Source organism: Athene noctua, chromosome Z (assembly GCF_965140245.1).
Source record: "Athene noctua chromosome Z, bAthNoc1.hap1.1, whole genome shotgun sequence".
NCBI classification, from domain to species: domain Eukaryota; kingdom Metazoa; phylum Chordata; class Aves; order Strigiformes; family Strigidae; genus Athene; species Athene noctua.
The window spans coordinates 12,172,183-12,195,424 of NC_134077.1; the positions used below are offsets into that span (position 1 = coordinate 12,172,183).

The 23,242-nt window shown below is 52.2% G+C and overlaps 2 protein-coding genes across 2 annotated transcripts; both read left to right on the plus strand.

Annotated features, from left to right (window-relative positions):
- The first annotated feature begins 947 nt into the window (after window positions 1-947).
- LOC141973608 (avidin-like) lies at window positions 948-2,385 on the plus strand. The gene is made up of 4 exons (XM_074932362.1): window positions 948-1,062; window positions 1,182-1,383; window positions 1,960-2,080; window positions 2,340-2,385. Exons 1-4 carry the CDS (start codon window positions 991-993, stop codon window positions 2,383-2,385), a joined length of 441 nt encoding a protein of 146 aa, XP_074788463.1. The 5' UTR covers window positions 948-990.
- An 8,533-nt stretch (window positions 2,386-10,918) lies between these two features.
- On the plus strand, window positions 10,919-12,074 carry LOC141973622 (avidin-like). The gene is made up of 4 exons (XM_074932389.1): window positions 10,919-11,026; window positions 11,146-11,332; window positions 11,623-11,743; window positions 12,029-12,074. The coding sequence occupies exons 1-4, from the start codon at window positions 10,955-10,957 to the stop codon at window positions 12,072-12,074; spliced, it is 426 nt and encodes a 141-aa protein (XP_074788490.1). The 5' UTR covers window positions 10,919-10,954.
- Window positions 12,075-23,242: the final 11,168 nt, after the last annotated feature.

Below are 23,242 nucleotides of genomic sequence, written 5' to 3' on the forward strand. Positions count from 1 at the left end.
TAGGTAATGTGTGCTTGCAGCTCAGAAAGACAATTGTGTCTTGGGCTGCATCAAGAGAAGTGTGGCCAGCAGGTCGCGGGAGGTGATTCTCCCCCTCTATTCTGCTCTTGTGAGACCCCACCTGCAGTAAGAAAGACATGGAACTGCTCAGGCAGGTCCAGAGGAGGCCACAAAAATGATCAGGTGACAGGAGAACTGCCCTTATGAGGACAGTCTGAGAGTTGGGGTTGTTCAGCCTGGAGAAGAGAAGGCTCTGGGGAGATCTTATAGCGGCTTCCAGTACTTAAAGGGGCTACAGGAAAGATGGGGAGGGACTCTTTATCAGGGGGTGTAGGGATAGAACGAAAAATAATGGTTTTAAACTGAAAGAGGGTATGTTAATATTAGATATTAGGAAGAAATTCTTTACTGTCTGAGGGTGGTGAGTCACTGGGACATGTTGCCCGGAGAAGCTGTGGCTGCCCCCTCCCTGGCAGTGTTCAAGGCCAGGCTGGACGGGGCTTTGAGCAATCTGGGCTAGTGGAAGGTGTCCCTGCCCATGGCACGGGGGTGGGACTGGATGATCTTTAAGGTCCCTTACAACACAAACCATTCTGTGGTTCTATGATCCTGGGGTACACTGGGGTTAAGGCTGCTTGGCACCCCTATGCACACTGGACATGGCAGTGGGGTGACACATGGGTGGCAGAAGGGACAACAGACCCCAAGAAGGGTTTTCCCCTGCTGAGCAGTCAACAACCTGCAGGAGCCGGGGCCTCCCCATGAGGTGCCATGGAAGCGTCAGCAGGTGCTTTGGGGACTGTCTGCCTGCAACCACCCTCTCATACAGCTGACAACTGCAAATTTGGAACCACCCAGATTGCACAATGTCCTGGCATGAGCTGTAACCCGCAGCCCCGGCAGCAATAAAAAGGCGAGAGAGCAGGCACATCCTCAGAGCCCTGCGAGGAGCACATCCCCAGGTACGCCAGCTGTCTGCCCTCTGCAGAGATGGTGCGAGTGACTCCCTTCCTCCTGGTGCTCAGCCTGGCCCTGGTGGCTCACGGCCTCTCTGACAGAAAGGTAACGGCAGGTCTGGGATGCACGGGGCAGAGGGTCTGCGGCTCCAGGTGTGCCTGCTCCTGTCACCCTGCCTGTGCCTGGGCTGTGCTGCAGCACCAAGTCAGTCCCCTCCGTTCCAGTGTGTGCTGACCGGGCAATGGAAAAACGACCTGGGCTCCAACATGACCATTGGGGAATTGCAAAGAAATGGAGCCTTCAGTGGCACCTACCTAACGGCCGTGTCAATGAGTCCAGAGAAAATCCTGGAGTCACCGCTTCTGGGGTCCCAGCAACACACAAACCAGCCCACCTTTGGCTTCACTGTCAACTGGACCTTTACAGGTGCTTCTCCTTTCCAAGCCTCTGCAGTGTCTCCAGAATTGCCTTGCCGTCCCTGTGCTGTCTTCAGACCCCCTGGATCTCCCTGTGGTGTCCCCAGATCCCTCTGCAACTCCTGTGGTGTCCCCAGACCTTCCCTGCCCTTCTTGTGCTGTCCAACAGATCCCATTTCCATCAATGTGGTGTCCCGAGACCTCCCCCACCCTTCCTGTGATGTCCCTGGTGCTCTTCTGCCCTTCCCTGCAGTACCCTTGATGATCTCCTGTGGTGTTCCCAGTGCTCCCCCATCCCCTTGGGTGTCCCTGATGTTTCCTTCCCGTCCTTTACCCTGGAGCTCCTTGGCTGCTGTCACCTCCCAGTCCCAGGGCACAGAGCATGTGCTGGGGGCTGAAGCCTGCTGCTGCCTGCCCATCTCCAGGCGAGACCCCAGGCCCTCTGAGCCCTCCTGCCTGCTTTCCCCATCACTGCTGTCCCCAGAGGGCAGGGACAGCCCGGGTCTCCTGTCCCCTGTGCTGGGGGCTTGGCACTGACCTGCAGCCCTGGCCACGCTCCCCTCCACCTCCTGCCCTGTTCCCACAGCCACCACCAGTGTCTTCACGGGCCAGTGCTTCATTGATGACAAGGGAAAGGAGGTTTTGAAGACCATGTGGCTCTTCCGGTTACATGCGGATAGTGTCCAGAACAACTGGAACGCCACCTTGTAAGCCGCCTTTCCCTTCCCTGCACAGGTCCCCTGTGCATCCCCAGAGGGTTCGGGCCTCTCCCACGCCATGATGCTCAGCACCCCGCAGGGTGGGGGTGACCGAGGACAGGGTGCTTGTGCCTGGCCTCCCCGGGGGTAAATGCTGTGGGAGGAGATGGGGCAAGGTTGGCATTTGGCCTGGGAGCATGTGTTTGCCCCCTCCAAGGCTGTATTTCCCACCCTTATGTCTCCATCTCCTACCTCTGTGTCCCTGCAGAATCGGCACCAACACCTTCACCCGCCTGGACAGGCAGAAGCAGTGATGGTGACAGCATGGGGCTTTCCAGGCTGGTGGCAGTTCCGGGGGTGCTCCCCCATCTCCTGCCCCCTCACCTGCTTCTCCCAATAAAGCTTTGCTGCAAACACCCGCCCTGTCCTGTGGTGTCAGGGCGCAGTGCCCGCGTTCCCCCGTCCCCCCACGGCATCCCATGGCCTCTCCTCTCACCGTCGCCGAGGCCCGGCGTGTGTCCACTGCCGTGAGCCCCCCGTGTCCCGGACACCATGGGGAGCCTGGGCTGCTGCCTCCTGCTCGGCCTGGCCCTGCTCGGCCCCCGCGCCGCTGCTGCCAGGAAGGTGAGGGCAGCCTGGGGCACCTGCCCGCTCCGGCCCTGCCCTGCCCTGCCCTGCCCGGCGCAGGGTGACCGGGTGAGGGGCTGCGCGCCCTGGCTGTGCCGCGCTGTGCTCTGCCGTGCCGTGCTGTGCCGCTCTGCGCTGTGCTGTACCATGATGTGCCGTGCCGAGCTCTGCTCTGCCTCCCCGGGACACAGTGTGCGTGGCTGAGGTGCTGTGGGGGCGAGGAGGGACGGGACTGTCGGATAGGGAGGGGACTGGGTAATCAATCCCTCTTCCTGACCATGGCTTCATACATCTGCAGGTGCCTTCTTGCCTGTGCTAAACTCTTCCTATGGAAATGTGTGTGATGTATTGGAAAGCAGACATCCAGCAAATCCAGCAAAAAGCAGAGGGAGAGATGTCTTACCCATCACAGTCACAGGCAAAACACAGGCTCATTAGGGGAAGAAAAAAGGTATCCCTTTAATTCAAAACACTAAGGATAACAACACTTAACAGACGTAATCGGATAGTGAGAAGAGTTACCATATCATAAAAGCACCTCCCCCCACCCCTCCCTTCTTTCTGGGTGTTACGCAGCTCTAAAATAAAAAACCAGGCACCAAATTTTTTTTTTTTTAAATTATTATTAGCGCAGTTACCTAGCTCTCTGTAAATTACAAATTCGAATGTCTGTGAGAGGAGAACAGAACTGCTTTCTAGGGTTTAACAACAACCCAGAACGCAGAGCAAATCCCCACTCCCTGGGGTTTAACAGCAACCCAAAACTCTTTACAAAGTAGGGCTTAATGGCAACCCAAAATGCTCTTAGCACTCACCTGACAATTGAGGGCTCTCAATCTCGAGGACCTGCTCAGGGCAGCGTCCCAACCCAAGGCACCTCAAGGAGTTTCCTTGGGCAGCATCCTGACCCAAGGGGAGAGTCCTCGACCGCAGCTGCTCCTCCAGAGGACAAGCTCCAAATGGCCCCCCCAGGGGACTCCACTGATACCCAGGCCCAATCTGACCTGTAGTCGATAGCGGCTCCCATTGCCCAAAGGCCCCAGTTACCACGAGGCCCCGAGAACAACGGCAGCCCCGAGCTGCTGCCCTTCAGCAGCCAAGAAGCTCTGCTCTCATTGGGTGGATGCACCTGCCACACTGGGCTCAGTTTTTTTCCTGCTGCTTCCACCTTCTCCCTGACTGGTTCAGGGGCAGGGGCTGGAGGATGCAGTCATCCACCGCTTCTTCCTGCAAGGTGGGGGGAAGCACTCTTCTGCATTCTTCCCTCAGCTCCACATGGCATCCCTCTCATGGGAGACCATCCGCCATCAACTTTCTTCATTGTGGGTCATCCCCAGGGGATGCATCTTCTCGAGATGCTCAGCTGTGGGTCACCTCCATGTGTTGCATTTCTTCCAGTGCTGAACTACAACAGCAGGGGCTGCTTCTTGTCACAGCAAGAATCAGGAAAGGTGGTGGCACAAGGACTACAGAACTCTGCTCTCAAACTAAAGCATGGACAGCTCAGTGACACGGTGTCCTGCTGAGCCTTACTGCATGCATCCTCTTGGCTTTTTCACAGAATCACAGAATCATCTAGGTTGGAAAAGACCTTGAAGATCATCCAGTCCAATCATTAACCTCACACTGACACTTCCCAATCCCACCAGATCCCTCAGTGCTATGTCAATGCGACTCTTAAACACCTCCAGGGATGGGGATACTTGGTTAAAGAGACTCATCCTCAGCTCTCTGCACCCTCCTGTCAGGTAGCTGTAGAGGGTGATGAGGTCTCCTCTCAGCCTCCTCTTCTCCAGACTAAACCCCCCCAGCTCCCTCAGCCGCTCCCCGTACAACCTGTGCTTCAGACCCTGCACCAGCTCCGTTGCCCTTCTCTGGACACGCTCGAGTCATTCAATGTCCTTTTTGTAGTGAGGGGCCCAAAACTGAACACAGGAATCGAGGGGCGGCCTCACCAGTGCCGAGTACAGTGGTCAGATCCCTTCCCTGTCCCTGCTGGCCACGCTATTGCTGACACAAGCCAGGATGCCATTGGCCTTCTTGGCCACCTGGGCACACTGCTGGCTCCTGTTCAGCCGGCTGTCAATCAACACCCCAGGTCCCTCTCTGACTGGCAGCTCTCCAGCCACTCCTCCCCAAGCCTGTAGCACGGCTGGGGGTTGTTGTGGCCCAAGGGCAGCCCCCGGCATTTGCCCTCAGTGAAACTCCTCCAGTTGGGCTCAGCCCATGGCTCCAGCCTGTCCAGGTCTCTCTGCAGAGCCTCCCTGCCCTCGAGCAGATCAACACTCCCACCCAACTGGGTGTCATCTGCAAACTGACTGAGGGTGCACTCGATCCCCTCGTCTAGATCATCAATAAAGATGTTAAACAGGAGTGGCCCGAAAACCCAGCCCTGGGGGACACCACTCATGACCGGCCACCAACTGGATTTAACTCCATTCACCACAACTCTCTGGGCCCGGCAATCCAGACAGTTTTTTACCCCGCAAAGCCTGTGCCCGTCCAAGTCACGAGCAGCCAGTTTTGCCAGGGGTATGCTGTGGGAAACGGTGTCAAAGGCCTTACTAAAGTCAAGGTAAGCTACATCCACAGCCTTTCCTTCATCCAATAAGCAGGTCGCCCTGTCATAGAAGGAGATGAGGTTTGTCAGGCAGGACCTGCCTTTCATAACCCCATGCTGACTGGGTCTGAGCATCTGGTTGTCCCTCATGTGTTGTGTGATGGTACTCAGGATGAGCTGCTCCATCAGCTTCCCGGGCACCAAAGTCAAGCTGACAGGCCTGTAATTTCCCAGATCATCCTTCCGACCCTTCTTATAGATGGGTGTCATATTGGCCAATTTCCAATCTGTCGGGACCTCCCCGGTCAGCCAGGACTGCTGGTAAATGATGGAAAGCAGCTTGGTGAGCACCCCAGCCAGCTCCTTCAGCACCCTCGGGTGTATCCCATCCGGTCCCATAGACTTGTGTGTGTCTGTGTGATGCAGCAGGTCACTGTCTCCTCCTGGATTGCAACGGGGTTGTTCTCCTAGTCTCTGACTTCTGGCTGAGGAGGCTGGATTCCCTCAGTACAACTAGTCTTGTTATTAAAGACAGAGGCAAAGAAGGCATTAAGCACCTCAGCCTTTTACTTGTCACCATGCTTCCTCCTGCATCTAGCAGGGGATAGAGGCTCTCCCTTGTCTTTCTTTTGCTGCTCACATACTTACAGAAACATTTCTTGTTGTCCTGGATTGCTGAAGCCAGATTAATTTCTAGCTGAGCTTTAGACCTCCTGATTTCCGCTCTGCATACCCTCACAGCCTCTTTGTAATCACTGTGAGTGGCTAGCCCCTTCTTCCAAAGGCTGAAAACTTTCATTTTCTCCCTGAGTTGCAGCCAAAGCTCCTTGTTCAGCCAGGGTGGTCTTCTCTGTCACCAGCTTCTCTTACAACATCTGGGCACCACCTTATCCTGTGCCATTAAGAATTTCTTGTAAGAGTGCCCAGCCTTACTGGACCACAATACCCTTCAGGACCATCTCCTAAGGGATTCTGCCAATCAGGTCATTTCCTTCCTGTCAACATTTCCCCGGGACAGGGCTCCCCCAGACTCTGCAGCAGTCCTGCGGTGCTCCAGCAGGGCAGCAGTGCTGACCACAGTTTGAGCAGTCTGCAAAGCCCAGCAGGCAGCCACGTTGCCACTGAGGAATGCGGTGGGCATGGGCTGGCAGAGCTGTTGGCAAGGCCAGTCCCTGTATGAAGCACCCAGCAATGCTGCGACTCATCCAGCATCTTGGATTTGGGGTGGTGGGTGATGGGACGTGATGTGCCAGGGGTGCCCACAGGTGCCTGGGGTGTCTGTGGCTGAGGGTGCTTCCCCGTGGGCGCTGGGCATTCATCAGCTCTGGGTTTTACCCAGCTGCACGACCTGCTCGCAGTGCTTCGCACACTGCTGGTGTCTGCTCTGCTCTGAGCTGCAAAGGTGTTTCTATTTGCCTCCTTCCAGCTCGGGCTCATCCGCAAGGCAAAGCTGAGCAGCGGGGTCTCCTCCAGTGTCGCTGCAGACCTTCCTCTGGGAGGAAAACCAGCCGTTGCTGCTGCATGTCACGCCTTGGTCATGGTCATCCACTCACTGTCGACCTTCAGGGGCTCGGGGAGCTGGAGGAGGCAGGAGGCCCCTTGCAATCACGCACAGCGTGTGGCCGCTGCCGTGTCTGTGTTGCACAGGTGCTCACACATAGCAGCGTATCACTTAAAAAAGGAGAAATACATTTTTGGGGGTCTTGGCATGGGGTAAATCCCTCCAACTCTTGGTCACTGTCAGAATGGAGATGGAGTCTCAGCTGCACGGGTCTTCCAGCACTTACATGTCTCAACATGTGTCCTGTGCGACCCTTTCTGCAGGGACTGTTCCTACTGACTCTTTGCAGATGTCTCAACACCAAGCAGCTCAAGTGCCCAACATCTGTCTCAGTCCAGCTGTTGTCACACCTAAGCAGATGGAGCCGGGGAGTTCCCAGGTCACCCAGGCAGTCCCTGGCTGCTCGCCTGGGGTGTGTGCACAGGCAAAGCCTGGTACCCAGCCACACTGCAGCGATGACAAAAGAATAAATGTGATTTTCAAGCCTGCAACTTCATTTACAAATGAAGTCCCATAGCTCCTGCTCCCTCCACCATGTCCATGTGGTCATCACTCCTGCCAGCCCCTGGTCAGGACCGCACACCCTGCTCAGCTCCTCCGCCTTTCTCCTTGGCCCAGCTCTGGCTGCAGCCTTGCTGAGCACGGGCCATCATCCTGGGAGGAGGGAGGAGCTCCTCGGCAGGTCCTCAGACCCTCCTGGGGCTGGCTGGGAGTCGGGGCACCCTCCCAGCTGCAATCTGCCTCCACAGCCCACGGCTGAGCTCACCACACCTGGCAGTACATCCCCTTGGGTGGACGGGGCACCTGTGGCTCATCCAGCTTCCCCTCCGCAATTCTCAGGGGTGCCCACTCCTGCTGCCCTCTCTGCATGCCAGATGTGCTGCAGCACCGGTGCTGAGTCCCCCCAGCACCAGCATGTGCTGACTGGGTGCTGGATCAATGACCTGGGCTCCTACGTGGCCGTCTCAGCGATCAATGGGAAAGGTGACCGCCGGCTCCTACCACACAGCCGTGACTGCCACCATGGATGAGATGCAGGTGTCCCCACTGCAGGGGTCCCAGCACCGCATGAACCAGAAGAGGCAGCCCACCTTTGGCTTCACTGTCACCTGGAGTGGGGAATGAACAAGAGGAGGCAGAGACATGCACACACTTACTGGTGTGATGGAGACACGCTGGGAGGGCTCCTATGACTGTAGTGTTGGAAGGAGGGATACAGGCTCTTTAGGAAGGACAGGCAGGGGAGACGAGAAGGGGGTGTCACCCTCGATGTCAGTGACAGCTGGAGTGCAGGGAGCTCTGCCTGGGGATGGGTGAGGAGCCAACCAAGAGCTGATGGGTCAGGATTAAAGGGAAGGCAGGGACAGATGTTATAGTGGAGGGTCTGCTACAGGCCACGAGCAGAAGAGGGCCCCTATAGATGGATAGGAGCAGCCTCATGTTCACAGGCCTGGTCCTCATGAGGGACTTCAACCACCTCAGTATCTCTTGGAGGGGCAACGGTGCAGGGCACAGGCAATCCAGAAGGTTCTTGGAGTGTGTAACTGATAACTTCATCTCCAAGTGATAGAGGAGCCAACAAACAGACGGGCTATGCTGGACCTTGTTCTCACCAAAAAGGAGTGTCTGGTGAGGAGTGTGAAGCTCAAGGACAGCCTTGGCTGCAGTGACTGTGAAATGGTGGAGTGCAAGATCCTTCGGGCAGCGAGGAAGGTGCACAGCCAGCTCACTGCCCTGGGCTACAGCAGAGCAGACTTCAGCCTCTTCAGGGATCTGCTTGCCAGAGAATCTTGGGAGGGAAAATGGCCCCAAGAAAGCTGGATGGTATTCAAGAATCACCTCCTCCAAGCTCAGGAGCAATGCATCCCAACAATGAGGAATTCAGGCCAAAACACCAGGATGACTGCATGGGTGAACAAGGAGCTCCTGGACAAGCTCAGACACAAAAGGGAAGCCTACAGAGGGTGGAAGCAAGGGCAGGTAGCCTGGGGGGAATACAGAGAAAACGTCTGGGTAGCCAGGGATCAGGTTAGGAAGGGCAAAGCTCTGACAGAATTAGATCTATCCAGGGATGTAAATGAAGTCAACAAGAAAAGCTTCCATAGGTATGTTGGTGTTAAAAGGAAGACTAGGGAAAAAGCATGCCCTCTGTGGAAGGAAACAGGAGCCCTGCTTACCTGGGACATGGAGAACACTGACATACTTAATGACTTTTTTGCCTCAGTCTTCACCAGGAAGGGCTCCAGCCACACTGCCCACATGCACAAGGCAGTGTTTGGGACTGGGAGAATGAAGCAGAGTCCACTGTAGGAGAAGATCAGGTTCAAGATCATCTAAGAGACTTGAAGGTGACAAGTCCATGGGACCTGCTGAGATGCGTTCTACATTGTGAGAGAAATTGCAAATGAAGTGTCTAAGCCACTATCCATCATATTTGAGAAGTCATGGCAGTCTGGTCAAGTTCCCACTGACTGGAAAAGGGGAAACAAAACCCCCATTTTTAAAAAGGAAAAAACTGAAGATCCAGGGAACAACATCTCTGTGCCTGGTAAGGTCATGGATCAGATCCTCCTGGAAACTACGCTACTGCCCATGGAAAATAAGGAGGGGATTGGTGACAGACAACATGGCTTCACTAAGGGCAAATCGTGCCTGATGAATTTGGTAGTCTTCTACAACAGGGTTACAGCGTTGGTTGATAAGGGAAGAGCAACTGATGTCATCTACCTGGACCTGTGCAAAGCATTTGACACTGTCCTGCACGACATCCTTGTCTCTAAAATGGATTTGATGGATGGCCCACTTGGTGGATAAGGAATGGGCTGGATGTTCATGCTTAAAGATTTGCGGTCAACAGCTCAATGTCTGAGTGGAGAGCAGTGATGAGTGGTGTTCCTCAGGGGTCGGTGTTGGGACCAGCACTGTTGAACATCTTTGTTGTCAACTGGAAAAGTGGGATCGAGTGCACCCGCAGCAAGGTTGCCATCGACACCAAGCTGTGTCGACACACTGAAGGGAAGGGATGTGCCATCCAGAGGGACCCAGAAAGAATGGAGAGGTGGACCTGTGCAGACCTCATGAAGTTTAACAAGCCAGGTACATGTCCTGCACATGGGTCGGGGCAATCCCAAGCCTAAATACCAGCTGGGCAATGAGTGGATTGAGAGCAGACTTGTGGAGAGAGACTTGGAACTATTGGTGGATGAAAAACTGACTATGAGTAGGTAATGTGTGCTTGCAGCTCAGAAAGACAATTGTGTCTTGGGCTGCATCAAGAGAGTGTGGCTAGAAGTTCGGGAGAGGTGATTCTCCCCCTCTATTCTGCTCTTGTGAGACCCCACCTGCAGTAAGAAAGACATGGACCTGCTTGAGCAGGTCCAGAGGAGGCCACAAAAATGATCAGGGTCTAGAGAACATCCCTTATGTGGAGAGTCTGAGAGAGTTGGGGTTGTTCAGCCTGGAGAAGAGAAGGCTCGGGGTGACCTTATAGCGGCCTTCCAGTACTTAAAGGGGCGGAGGGTCTGTTTATCAGGGAGTGTATGGATAGAACGAAAAATAATGGTTTTAAACTGAAAGAGGGTAGGTTTAGATTAGATATGAGTAAGATATTCTATATTGTGTGAGGGTGGTGAGTCACTGGGACATGTTGCCCGGAGAAGCTGTGGCTGCCCCCTCCCTGGCAGTGTTCAAGGCCAGGCTGGACGGGGCTTTGAGCAACCTGGGCTAGTGGAAGGTGACCCTGCCCATGGCAGGGGGGTTGGAACTAGGTGATCTAATTTGACTGCACCCCTATGCACACTGGACATGGCAGTGGGGTGACACATGGGTGGCAGAAGGGACAACAGACCCCAAGAAGGGTTTTCCCCTGCTGAGCAGTCAACAACCTGCAGGAGCCGGGGCCTCCCCATGAGGTGCCATGGAAGCGTCAGCAGGTGCTTTGGGGACTGTCTGCCTGCAACCACCCTCTCATACAGCTGACAACTGCAAATTTGGAACCACCCAGATTGCACAATGTCCTGGCATGAGCTGTAACCCGCAGCCCCGGCAGCAATAAAAAGGCGAGAGAGCAGGCACATCCTCAGAGCCCTGCAAGGAGCACATCCCCAGGTACGCCAGCTGTCTGCCCTCTGCAGAGATGGTGCGAGTGACTCCCTTCCTCCTGGTGCTCAGCCTGGCCCTGGTGGCTCACGGCCTCTCTGACAGAAAGGTAACGGCAGGTCTGGGATGCACGGGGCAGAGGGTCTGCGGCTTCAGGTGTGCCTGCTCCTGTCACCCTGCCTGTGCCTGGGCTGTGCTGCAGCACCAAGTCAGTCCCCTCTGTTCCAGTGTGTGCTGACCGGGCAATGGAAAAACGACCTGGGCTCCAACGTGACCACTGGGGAATTGCAAAGAAATGGAGCCTTCAGTGGCACCTACCTAACGGCCGTGTCAATGAGCCCAAGTAAGATCTTGGGGTCCCAGCAACACACAAACCAGCCCACCTTTGGCTTCATTGTAAACTGGACCTTTACAGGTGCTTCTCCTTTCCAAGCCTCTGCAGTGTCTCCAGAATTGCCTTGCCGTCCCTGTGCTGTCTCCAGACACCCTGGATCTTCCTGTGGTGTCCCCAGTTCCCTCTGCAACTCCTGTGGTGTCCTCAGAGTTCCACTGCCCTTCCTGTGATGTCCCCATAGATCCATTGTGCTCCACTGTGGTGTCCCAAGACGTCACTCACCCTCCTTTTGATGTCCCCTGTGCTGGCGGCTCGGCACTGACCTGCAGCCCTGGCCACGCTCCTCTCCACCTCCTGCCCTGTTCCCACAGACTCCATTACTGTCTTCACGGGCCAGTGCTTTGTGGATGATGAGGGAAAGGAGGTTTTGAACACCATGTGGCTCCTGTGGTTACATGCAGACAGTGTCAATAACAACTGGAGTGCCACCTTGTAAGCCCCCTGTCCCTGCCCTGCACAGGTCCCCTGTGCATCCCCAGAGGGGTTGGGGCTCTCCCACCCCGTGGTGCTCAGCACCCCGCAGAGCTGCTGCCAGGGTGGGGGTGACCGAGGATGGGGTGCCCGTGCACGGCCTCCACGGGGGTCCCGCCAAGGTGTAAATGCCGGGGGGGGGGGGGATGGGTCTAAGTTGGCATTTGGCCTGGGAGCATGTGTTTGCCCCGTCCAAGGCTGCATTTCCCACCCTTATGTCTCCATCTCCTCCCTCTGTCCCTGCAGAGTTGGCATCAACACGTTCACCCGCCCGGACCCGCAGCAGCAGTGACGGTGACAGCATGGGGGTTCCGGGGCTGGTGGCAGCTCCGCGGCTGTCCCCCCCCCCTCCCAACACAGCTTTGCTGCAAACACCCGCCCTGTCCTGTGGTGTCAGGGCGCAGTGCCCGCGTTCCCCCGTCCCCCCACGGCATCCCATGGCCTCTCACCGTCGCCGAGGCCCGGCGTGTGTCCACTGCCGTGAGCCCCCCGTGTCCCGGACACCATGGGGAGCCTGGGCTGCTGCCTCCTGCTCGGCCTGGCCCTGCTCGGCCCCCGCGCCGCTGCTGCCAGGAAGGTGAGGGCAGCCTGGGGCACCTGCCCGCTCCGGCCCTGCCCTGCCCTGCCCTGCCCGGCGCAGGGTGACCGGGTGAGGGGCTGCGCGCCCTGGCTGTGCCGCGCTGTGCTCTGCCGTGCCGTGCTGTGCCGCTCTGCGCTGTGCTGTTATGTGCTCTGCTGTGCTGTTCTGTACCATGATGTCCTGTGCTGTGCTGTTATCTCCCGCTAAAATAGGAAACGTAATAATAGATTTTTGAATAAATAGCGGAGCTACACATGCAGTAGTAATCTGGAGCTCCAGGGACAGGTGCTGGGTAGACTCCGTGGGGAGACACTGGAGGGATTCCTGCTGTCTGTATGTACATATGCATGCATTTCTCTCTAGCTGGCTGTCAATCGATCAGCCGGATTGTGGAACAGGATAAGGCTCCTTTTGGATGCTCATATTCACAGGACAACGTCACCTGGACATTAAACTTTATTTTATCAGCTTATTAGGACAGAAAACAAGTAAACACATGAAACAAGGGCTCAATGCCCTTTGCACGCACCCATCTAACACGTGAACTCGCTCATTCATCACTTCAGCAACTCATGAAATTTCTAATCGACAAGTTCCTTAATCCGTAACACTCAGCTCCTCACTCAGGTGCCCCCAAGCACCCTGGGGAGAAGCTAGGCAGGCAGGGAGACACATGAAGGGCTCTAAGGAGGGTGCTGCCAGGCTGCTGGGGGAAGAGACTGTCAGAAGGGGCAGGGACTTTGAGGCAGCAAGCACACAGTGCCAGGAGAAATTCTTAGGGCCTGTCCACCATCCTCTTCCTCTCGCAGTGTACCCACCTTTCCCCAGTCTTCCTCAACCTCTGCTCCTCTCCCTCCTTCCCTGCCAGGTTCTGGGGCTGCTCTCAGCCCCCTGCACTCCTGGAAGGAACACAAAGCAGAGCCTGTCCAGGGTAAGACTGTACTGACCACGCCCAACTGGCTGGTGTGTCTGGTGGTCCGACTTTCACTCAGTAGCCACCCATGCACCCTTATCCTCACCCCTGAATCCTCATCCTCACCCCTGTCTTCCACACAGCCCCTCTATGCAGCCACGTTGCACACTGACATCCTTGGCCCTGCTCTGACCACACTGGGATTGTTCTCACATTCACCCTCCCCAAACATGCACTGTGGCTGTCACCAGCACCATGAGGGTATTACAGAAAGCCAGCTATGACAGTGGCACGGCCACCGCCCTCCAAGCCGTGCTCATCAGCTGTCCCAAACATCCCCCATCCCAGCCCCGCTTCCCATTCAGCCCATCCTTGCTGCCCCAACAGCCGTCCTGTTCCCCTGCACCAACAGCCCAGCCTGGTTTGGTCCTGCCCCGACATTTGCTGCCCCTTTGCTCTCTCCTGGTCCATGTGACCAGCACTGTCCACCTCCGGCCCACAATGCCCTCGACGTTTCCTGTTGCTGTCAGGGCAGGTTTGCTTCCTCTGTCTCCCAAATCCCTCTAGCCACTGCAGACGGCCAGCCGTGCCCACACACCTACCCTCACCCTGTCCTCACGACTCCCCATTTTTCTGTTGTCACAAAACCAGAGTTCTTCACTTGGTCTGCAAAGAGCCGATTAACACAGGGAGTCAAGATACTTGTATTTATTACAGTTCCGTGCAGAAAAGGGTGCTCTTCATACAAAGTGGGCAGCACACCCAGTTACAAACACACACCATATTTATTTGATCCTGAACACACAAGCGCACTCCTCTATACATCACAACTGGTTGATATTTTATCACAATATCATCTATTGGCAAGATTTATTCCTTACTCATTTAAAGTCACAATCTACCACAGTATACACATGCTCAAAGGTGAAGGATTTCATACAGAGATGGGTAACTTCAGCTTAGAGAGGTGTGGTTTTCATATCAGAATGAGCTAAGTTCACCTAAAGGACACAGAAATAGGTACTTTGTAGACCATGGTTTCAGATCACCATCCTGTTGGTCAGAAATCTGAACAATACAGTAGTTCTATCTTAGAGCTAAGCAACTGTAAATTTGTTTATAGCAATGGTGAACCTCCTTATAAAGCAAAACTTAGATTCTGAGCAGCATAGTGTATGAGAAACATTGTTGGTTTGTCTTTTAATAAATTTTTGCTGTTTTGTCCTTTTACAACAATTCCCTGCTTTGATGCTTGTGAAGTTTATCCAAGCTCTCATAAGTCTCATCTTGTACTGAAATTCTTTCAGATAATCAAAAAGAATACATGTTAACAGTATATCTGGCTAGATTTTCTCCTACGTTCTGTGCTTGATCACATTTCTGAAAGAACAGAGTAGATTCTGTAACTTGGAAGAAGAATAGAATTGGATTGGTCCCACAGCTATCATTTTAAATTTTTCTTTCTCTCTAGATTCCGACAGATAAGCTTGCTCCACTTGTATATGGTGGATCCAGAAACTGATTCCTCCTGTATTCAACACAGTATAGTTGATTAATAGTATCATGTATGGTTCTTTCCACTTTTCAGTTAATGGTTCTAAGATCATACATACACCAAGTCCCTAGGTCAGAAATTACGTACTGGGGAGTCCAGATGTAGAAGGGCTCATTGACTGAGATACCTACGCAGAAAGGATAATATGCGCAAAAGAGACAGCAAATAATTTTTTGACATTTATTCCCTTCTCACATGCATTTGGTCACTTCTATCTCCTATAGTGTTGACTGGGTATGGTTTTCCATACAGTATTTCAAAAGGATTCACCCCTTCTCTAGCCCAAGGGGTAATTTTAATTCTCATCAGCGCAACGGGTAAAACATCTATTTATTTTAGCTGTTTCCTGACACAACTTTGAAACTTGCATTTCTAGGCCAAGTTCTCTTTGTCCTTTTGACACCTCGAAGCCTGAGTGTTATACTTTTTCTTTTGCTATTTGTGCCTTTTTCTGGGAAACTCTGTACCCTGCTAGTCCCAAATAATTCAGTAGACTGATCATGGCCTCTACGCAGTCCTCTTCTGTGTCAGCTCCTATTAACGGATCATCTACATATTGCAGTAAAATAACATGATCATTGTTACCTTGCCATTGTTTGAACTCTGTTGGCAATACGTTACCGAATAGAGTAGGACTGTTTTTAAATCCTTGCGGGAGTACTATCCAGCAAAATTGCACTTTTCTTCCTGTTGAGGGGCTTTCTCATTCAAAAGTGAAGATTGCTTGGCCACTGGGATACAAAAGAAGCCATCCTTTAACACAAACCAGTAACGTAAGTGTTAGATTTAGGTACAGCAGCTAGCAGGGTCTAAGGATTTGCTACAGTAGGATATGCGATTTATAGCTCTTAAATCCTGAGCCAGTCTATTTTTGAATGTGGGGCTTCCTTACCACTAAGGTGGGAGCGTAAACTCAGACTGACATTCTCTAAGCAGTCCATAGTGCATAAAAATATTTACCAAGGGTTCTAGTCCTTTTTGTGCCTCCAATCTAATGGGGTATTGATTTACCCTGACCAGTTTAACTCCTGGCTTCAGTTCTGTTTTAATCAGGGTTACATCCTTTGCTTTGCTTGGTTTCTTCAATGCCCACACCAGAGGGACTACCACGTGCCATATCATATCTGGGATACTGTTTTCAGGTTCTCCTGAAGTATTGCCTGCCAGCAAGCAGACCAGAGCCTTCCACGCTGTTTCTTTAGCAATACGTAGCTGTACAGAATTCTCAGAAAGTTACTTGAGTATTTAATTTGCATACTAAATCTCATCCTAACAAAGAGAGGGGGCATTCTGGCATATAAAGAAATTTATGAGTCAATTTAGTATCTCCAATTGTACATTCCATAGGTTGCAAAAATGGCCACAAAGTTCTTTTTCCTGTTGCCCCAACAACTGGTATTATAATTTTACTAAATGGTCCTTTACAACTGGTTACTACTGAATGCTTTACTCCACTATCTATTAAAAAGTCTGTTGTTTCATTTCCCGTTTTGACAGGGCTTAACAGAGTCAGTTGAGAAGGCTTCTATACACTTCCCTATCCCTGCCATTCCAGTTTGCTTTATTCAGTCTGACCCCCATAGGACCGCTACGAGAACATCTTCTGGATTTTCCTTCCTCCCTCCTGAGGGACACTCCTTCCAATGTCCTTGTTGCCTGCATATAGCAAGCTGATTAGGATGTAAAGGAGGGTTTTGCATTTCTGGACCCTTTTCATTTTAATTTCTACCTTTTCACTCCCTCCAGCAAGTTCCTCCCCATCATCTATCTATACTGCTGCAGCCAGGAGAGAAGCCTGTAGCTTCATTTTTGCCTGACCCTTTCTTTCTCTCCTTTCCTCCCTATATATAAGCAATCTCAGCTAACTGTGAAATGGACATTCCCTCTGCCCCATCCACCTTTGCAGCTTCCTCCTAATATCCTGCCATGCTTGGCTCATACATAACATGTGGTTCATATCAGCCTCTGGGTTTAAGTCTGTCCATTTCTTGGCTGTTTTACATGGCCTTTCATAAAAATCAGAGAGATTTTCATCATGTCCTTGTTTGACCTCATACAATTTAGATAATTTTTTTGGCTTAGGGTCCCCATGCTGGATTCCATAAAATATCAGTTGGCTGATGTTTTAATTTCTTCTTCACATATACCATATTCAGGTTCCAATCAGTATCCTCCTTCAGGGGTAAATACTGATGAGGGTTTCTGGTTCTGTTTCTTTTTTTCTCTTCTACCCCAGCTTTTTCTAAAATCATTCCTTTTCCTTCTGCTGAAAGGAAGGTATTCAATAATGCCTACCTATTGCACCAATTTGGGTTGTGAGTCAGCATAACAGTTTCCAAGAGCTGATGCATTCCTTCAGGATTTTCCCTATAAGTCCCAACATTTGTTTCCTGTTCGAGGAGTCAGAGGTGGTGAATGGCACATGTACAAAGATCAGTGTGCCCTCAGCACCCACTGCTTGTCTATAAGTTGCCTCAATTATTGGCTGGGTCTGTCCCCTAGTATGACTGGCAATAGGACTAAACCCTTTGCTTCCCATGTGGTTTTTTTATTTTCCTCACTTTCCTGTTTTCTCTCTATTTTACTTTCCCCCATATTGTATGGAGACAGAGAAGAAGGGACCAACATTTGTACATTTTTCTGTTCTTCCACCCCCAACAAATTACTCCTTGCTTAACCTCCTTTTGATCTAAACGTGGCATAACCATATCCCCTAATTTACATTTCTTCTGAATATCTCATTCCCTATATAAAGTCATAAATGCATTGAAATATGGAACCTCATCCCATTTCCCCAGTCAATGGCAAAATAACAACAGTTGCAATATTGCACTAAATTGTAAAGATCCATTCTCTGGCCATTTTCCACCATTATCCAATTTATAATTTGGGCACCATTGGTTACAATTTCTCATTTTCTCTTTAGTCACTGGGTCCCCGCCAAACTTATTCCAATTTTTCAAAATACACCCCAAAGGTCTACAGCAAGGAATCGTGGATTAGCAGGACCCCATCCTATCCAAATACAGTCTTGTGCCCCCCTCCACAGCCTACCCCAGCGCACACTCAGCTCTGACACCATTAGTCTATGAAGACATCCCTTGCCAGTGTCTGCATGCAGGAAATACTTACTAATTTTCTGTGGAAGTAAATTTAAATAAGATAATATTCACAAATATCTCTTCAGTGTTGCAGCTTTGAGTCACTCACTGCCCAATACTGAAGGGGGCGCAGAGAAACCCCCAAACAACAAGTGAGTGTGCACTGAAGTTCTGTCCAGTCCTATTCTCTGCTGCCAGGTGTGGCAAGAGAATCCAGGCAAGGCATGATGGCTGTCCCATCGGGGTCACCAGAATGTTGTCCCAAAACCAGAGTTCTTCACTTGGTCTGCAAAGAGCCAATTAATACAGGGAGTCAAGATACTTGTATTTTTTACAGTTCCGTGCAGAAAAGGGTGCTCTTCATACAAAGTGGGCAGCACACACACCATATTTATTTGATCCTGAACACACAAGCGCACTCCTCTATACATCACAACTGGTTGGTATTTTATCACAATATCATCTATTGGCAAGATTTATTCCTCACTTTCATTTAAAGTCACAGTATCTACCTGTAATATACTCACTACCACAGTATACACATGCTCAAAGGTGAAGGATTTCATACAGAGATGGGTATCTTCAGCTTAGAGAGGTGTGGTTTTCATATCAGAATGAGCTAAATTCACCTAAAGGACACAGAAATAGGTACTTTGTAGACCATGGTTTCAGATCACCATCCTGTTGGTCAGAAATCTGAACAATACAGTAGTTCTATCTTAGAGCTAAGCAACTGTAAATTTGTTTATAGCAATGGTGAACCTGCTTATAAAGCAAAACTTAGGTTCTGAGCAGCATAGTGTATGAGAAACATTGTTGGTTTGTCTTTTAATAAATTTTTGTTCGTTTATACTTCTACAACACATCTGTCTGTCCCCTGTGCGACCAGGGACAGTTTGGGGAACAGGGGCTCCACCTCCTGCCCCATCTCTAGAGACACCACTAGCAACTTTATGGGCCAGTGCTTCCTGATGAGGAGGGAAAATAGGTTGGGAAAATGAGTGTCACAGCTGAAAGTATTGACATGGTGATGATTTAGCAGGAAATCTAGTTTTATTAATAACTAACAGCAATTTATCAATACAAAATAATCCAGAAATGTTGAAAGAAATAAAAGCGACTAATTTACAGTTTCTAAAATGACAAGATTCATACTAACTTACTTAACAGTACCTTAATTTATACATATATACATGCACATACACAAAACGTACAAACACACACACAGAAACAAAAGTATTTGGATCCAGTGGAATGAAGTAGGTACCCACACACCAACAGAGAAAGAACAGGTGGAAGAGAAGCTAGCTCAAAGAAAAATTTCCCTCTCAAGTTTAGAGCAAATACTCACAATGCCTTGGCATTCCTCAACAGGCGATAATTAAGACTCCAGCAGGTGGAATTTGCCCTGGCCTTCCATCTGGAGCAGATGACAATTTAAGGAGTTGGGTACCCGAGAGGCGTCCCAGCTCAGGGGAGATGCTGGTCATGGGCACCCTGCGATCCAGAAGAGCTCAAAGGGTCTCCCTTGTGATCGCAGTTTATATGGTCCAAGATAATTCACTTTTGTCAAATACCTTCTACTGCCTTCCGGAAGTTGCACAAGAATTTGATGAATGTGCAACCCTGTTATTGTTCCCTTTTGACAACATCCCAGGCACAGGTGCCAGGCCCTTAGGAGATGATGGGCAGTTATAACCATTTCTGAGCAATCAGGAGGGACAGGAGCCAGGCTCGTTAACACTATCAGTCCTTATCTCCACAGATTGGTGTATAGCTTGGGGGATGAGGGTGGAATCACACCCAGCACCAAGCAGCCTAACATGGTGGGGCGGGGAGGGGTAAGAATTGCACTACCAAAATGAGTGTCATGTCGGAGCCCAGTTTGTTCCTCCACAGACGCTGCAGGTCACGCTGGGGACAAGGTGAGATGATCTGGGCAGCACCAAGCCACGATGCCACTCCAACCCGCCTGGGCAGTGGGACGTGTGCCCCGTGTGACTGGGGCTGGCATGGCCCCTCCGCACGGCAGCTGGGACCATGCCATGGGCACCAGCTGTGCCAGCACCTCTCCCTCCCGGGGCAGGGCAGGGCAGGGCAGAGCTGGGGGTGCTGGGCACCCCCCATATCAGTGGTAGGTGACCAACATTACCTCCAGGGACAGCACAGCCACAGCTGTCAGCCCCCTCAATGATAAACATTGCACACTGGTATGGCCAAGGAGCTCCTCCATCCTCCCAGGATGATGGTCCACACTCAGCAGGGCTGCAGCCAGACCTGGGCCAAGGAGAAAGGTGGAGAAACATCCTCTGTGCCCTGGGACTGGGAGGTGACACCAGCCAAAGAGCTCCAGGGTCAAGGACAGGGGAAGGAAACATCAGGGACACCCAAGGGGATGGGGGAGCACTGGGAACACCACAGGAGATCATCAAGGGTACTGCAGGGAAGGGCAGAAGAGCACCAGGGACATCACAGGAAGGGTGGGGGAGCTCTGGGGACACAGCAGGACATGCAAGGGAAAGCTGGGGACGTCACAGGAAGATCCAGGGAATCTGGAGACAGCACAGGGACGGCAAGGCAATTCTGGAGACACTGCAGAGGCTTGGAAAGGAGAAGCACCTGTAAAGGTCCAGTTTACAGTGAAGCCAAAGGTTTGTGTGTTGCTGGGACCCCAGAAGCGGTGACTCCAGGATTTTCTCTGGGCTCATTGACACGGCCGTTAGGTAGGTGCCACTGAAGGCTCCATTTCCTTGCAATTCCCCAGTGGTCATGTTGGGGCCCAGGTCGTTTTTCCGTTGCCCGGTCAGCACACACTGGAACGGAGGGGACTGACTTGGTGCTGCAGCACAGCCCAGGCACAGGCAGGGTGACAGGAGCAGGCACACCTGAAGCCGCAGACCCCCTTGACCTGTACATCCCAGACCTGCTGTTACTCTTTTTCAGAGAGGCCGTGAGCCACCAGGGCCAGTCTGAGCACCAGGAGGAAGGGAGTCACTCGCACCATCTCTGCAGAGGGCAGACAGCTGGCGTACCTGGGGATGTGCTCCTCGCAGGGCTCTGAGGATGTGCCTGCTCTCTCGCCTTTTTATTGCTGCCGGGGCTGCGGGTTACAGCTCATGCCAGGACATTGTGCAATCTGGGTGGTTCCAAATTTGCAGTTGTCAGCTGTATGAGAGGGTGGTTGCAGGCAGACAGTCCCCAAAGCACCTGCTGACGCTTCCATGGCACCTCATGGGGAGGCCCCGGCTCCTGCAGGTTGTTGACTGCTCAGCAGGGGAAAACCCTTCTTGGGGTCTGTTGTCCCTTCTGCCACCCATGTGTCACCCCACTGCCATGTCCAGTGTGCATAGGGGTGCCAAGCAGCCTTAACCCCAGTGTACCCCAGGATCATAGAACCACAGAATGGTTTGTGTTGTAAGGGACCTTAAAGATCATCCAGTCCCACCCCCCTGCCATGGGCAGGGACACCTTCCACTAGCCCAGGTTGCTCAAAGTCCCGTCCAGCCTGGCCTTGAACACTGCCAGGGAGGGGGCAGCCACAGCTTCTCTGGGAAACCTGTGCCAGTGTCTCACCACCCTCACAGTAAAGGATTGCTTCCTAATATTTAATCTAAACCTACCCTCTTTCAGTTTAAAACCATTATGTTTTGTCCTATCCCTACACTCCCTGATAGAGATGCCCTCCCCTCCTTTCCTGTAGCCCCTTTTCTGTACTGGAAGGCCCTCAGAGCCTTCTCGTCTCCAGGCTGAACAGCTCCACCTCTCTCAGCCTGACTTCACAGGGGAGGAGTGTGGCTGAAGCCCTTGACAGTGAAGACTGAGGCAAAAAATTGTTGAGTACCTCAGCCTTCTCTATACACCGGGTAACCACCAAGGTTCCACATTTTTTCTAGTCTTCCTTTTATGGTCAACGTAATTATAGAAGCTCTTCTTGTTGCCCTTTGTTGTGGTTTGAGACTAGAGGACAACCGAGCACCACGCAGCCATTCACTCACTTTTACCTCCAGCATGTGGAAGGAGAAAATAAAGCAAAAGGCTCAGGAACTGAAATAAGAGCAGGAGGGGTGGCTCATCCATTATGATCATGGGCAAAAGACAGGCTCCTTAGGGGAAGGAAAATAACATTACTTAATACACAGAGTGGGAACAGTGAGAATCATTACCACATCTTAAAAATATCTCCCCCCCGCTCTCTCTTCTTCCCAGGATCAGTTTTGTTCCTGATATCTCTACCTCCTCCTCCTCCAGCAGTGCAGGGGCAGTGCATGGGGAGTTTTTGATCAGTCTACTCCTCTTTCCTCCTGGTGGGGAAGCACTCCTCTGCATTTCTCCCCCTGCTCTCCATGTCTCCCCTCTCATGACTCCTCCGCGAGTTTTCTCTGTCATGAGTCCTCCCCACAGGATGCTGCCTTTCCTCTGCTGCTCTGGTGTGAGTCACATCCGTATTACTGTTCTCCCAGTGCTGAACTGCAGCAGTGGAGGCTGCTTCTGCCCTCAGAGTCCTGGTCTCCTCTAAGCGCAGCCGCCTGCTCCAGTGTGGGTTCCTCCACAGGCCACAGGTCGGCCTCTGCTCTACCCTGGACAGGGTGACCCTGGCCATCTCGCTGTGGGGTACAGGAGGGGTCTCTGCTCCAGCACACCTCCCCCCCTTTCTTCCAGTGACCTCGGTGTTCGCAGAGGTGTCCTTCTAGCACTTCCTCACAAGTCCCAATCCCCTCTGAGGTTTCGCTTCTTAAATACGTTATCGCAGAGGTGCAACCAGTATCGCGAATTGGCTCGGCCTTGGCCAGAGTTGGGTCTGAGTTGGAGCAGGGGGAGCTTTGAGAAGATTCTCACAGGGGCCACCACTGTAGCCCCCTTCCCCACTACCAAAACCCCCAACACATAAACCCAGAATATCCTTGTTGACATCCCTGTCCAGATCTAATTCTGTCAGAGCTTTGCCCTTCCTAACCTGATCCCTGGCTACCCAGACGTTTTCTCTGTATTCCCCCCAGGCTACCTGCCCTTGCTTCCACCCTCTGTAGGCTTCCCTTTTGCGTCTGAGCTTGTCCAGGAGCTCCTTGTTCACCCATGCAGTCATCCTGGTGTTTTGGCCTGAATTCCTCATTGTTGGGATGCATTGCTCCTGAGCTTGGAGGAGGTGATTCTTGAATACCATCCAGCTTTCTTGGGGCCATTTTCCCTCCCAAGATTCTCTGGCAAGCAGATCCCTGAAGAGGCTGAAGTCTGCTCTGCTGTAGCCCAGGGCAGTGAGCTGGCTGTGCACCTTCCTCGCTGCCCGAAGGATCTTGCACTCCACCATTTCACA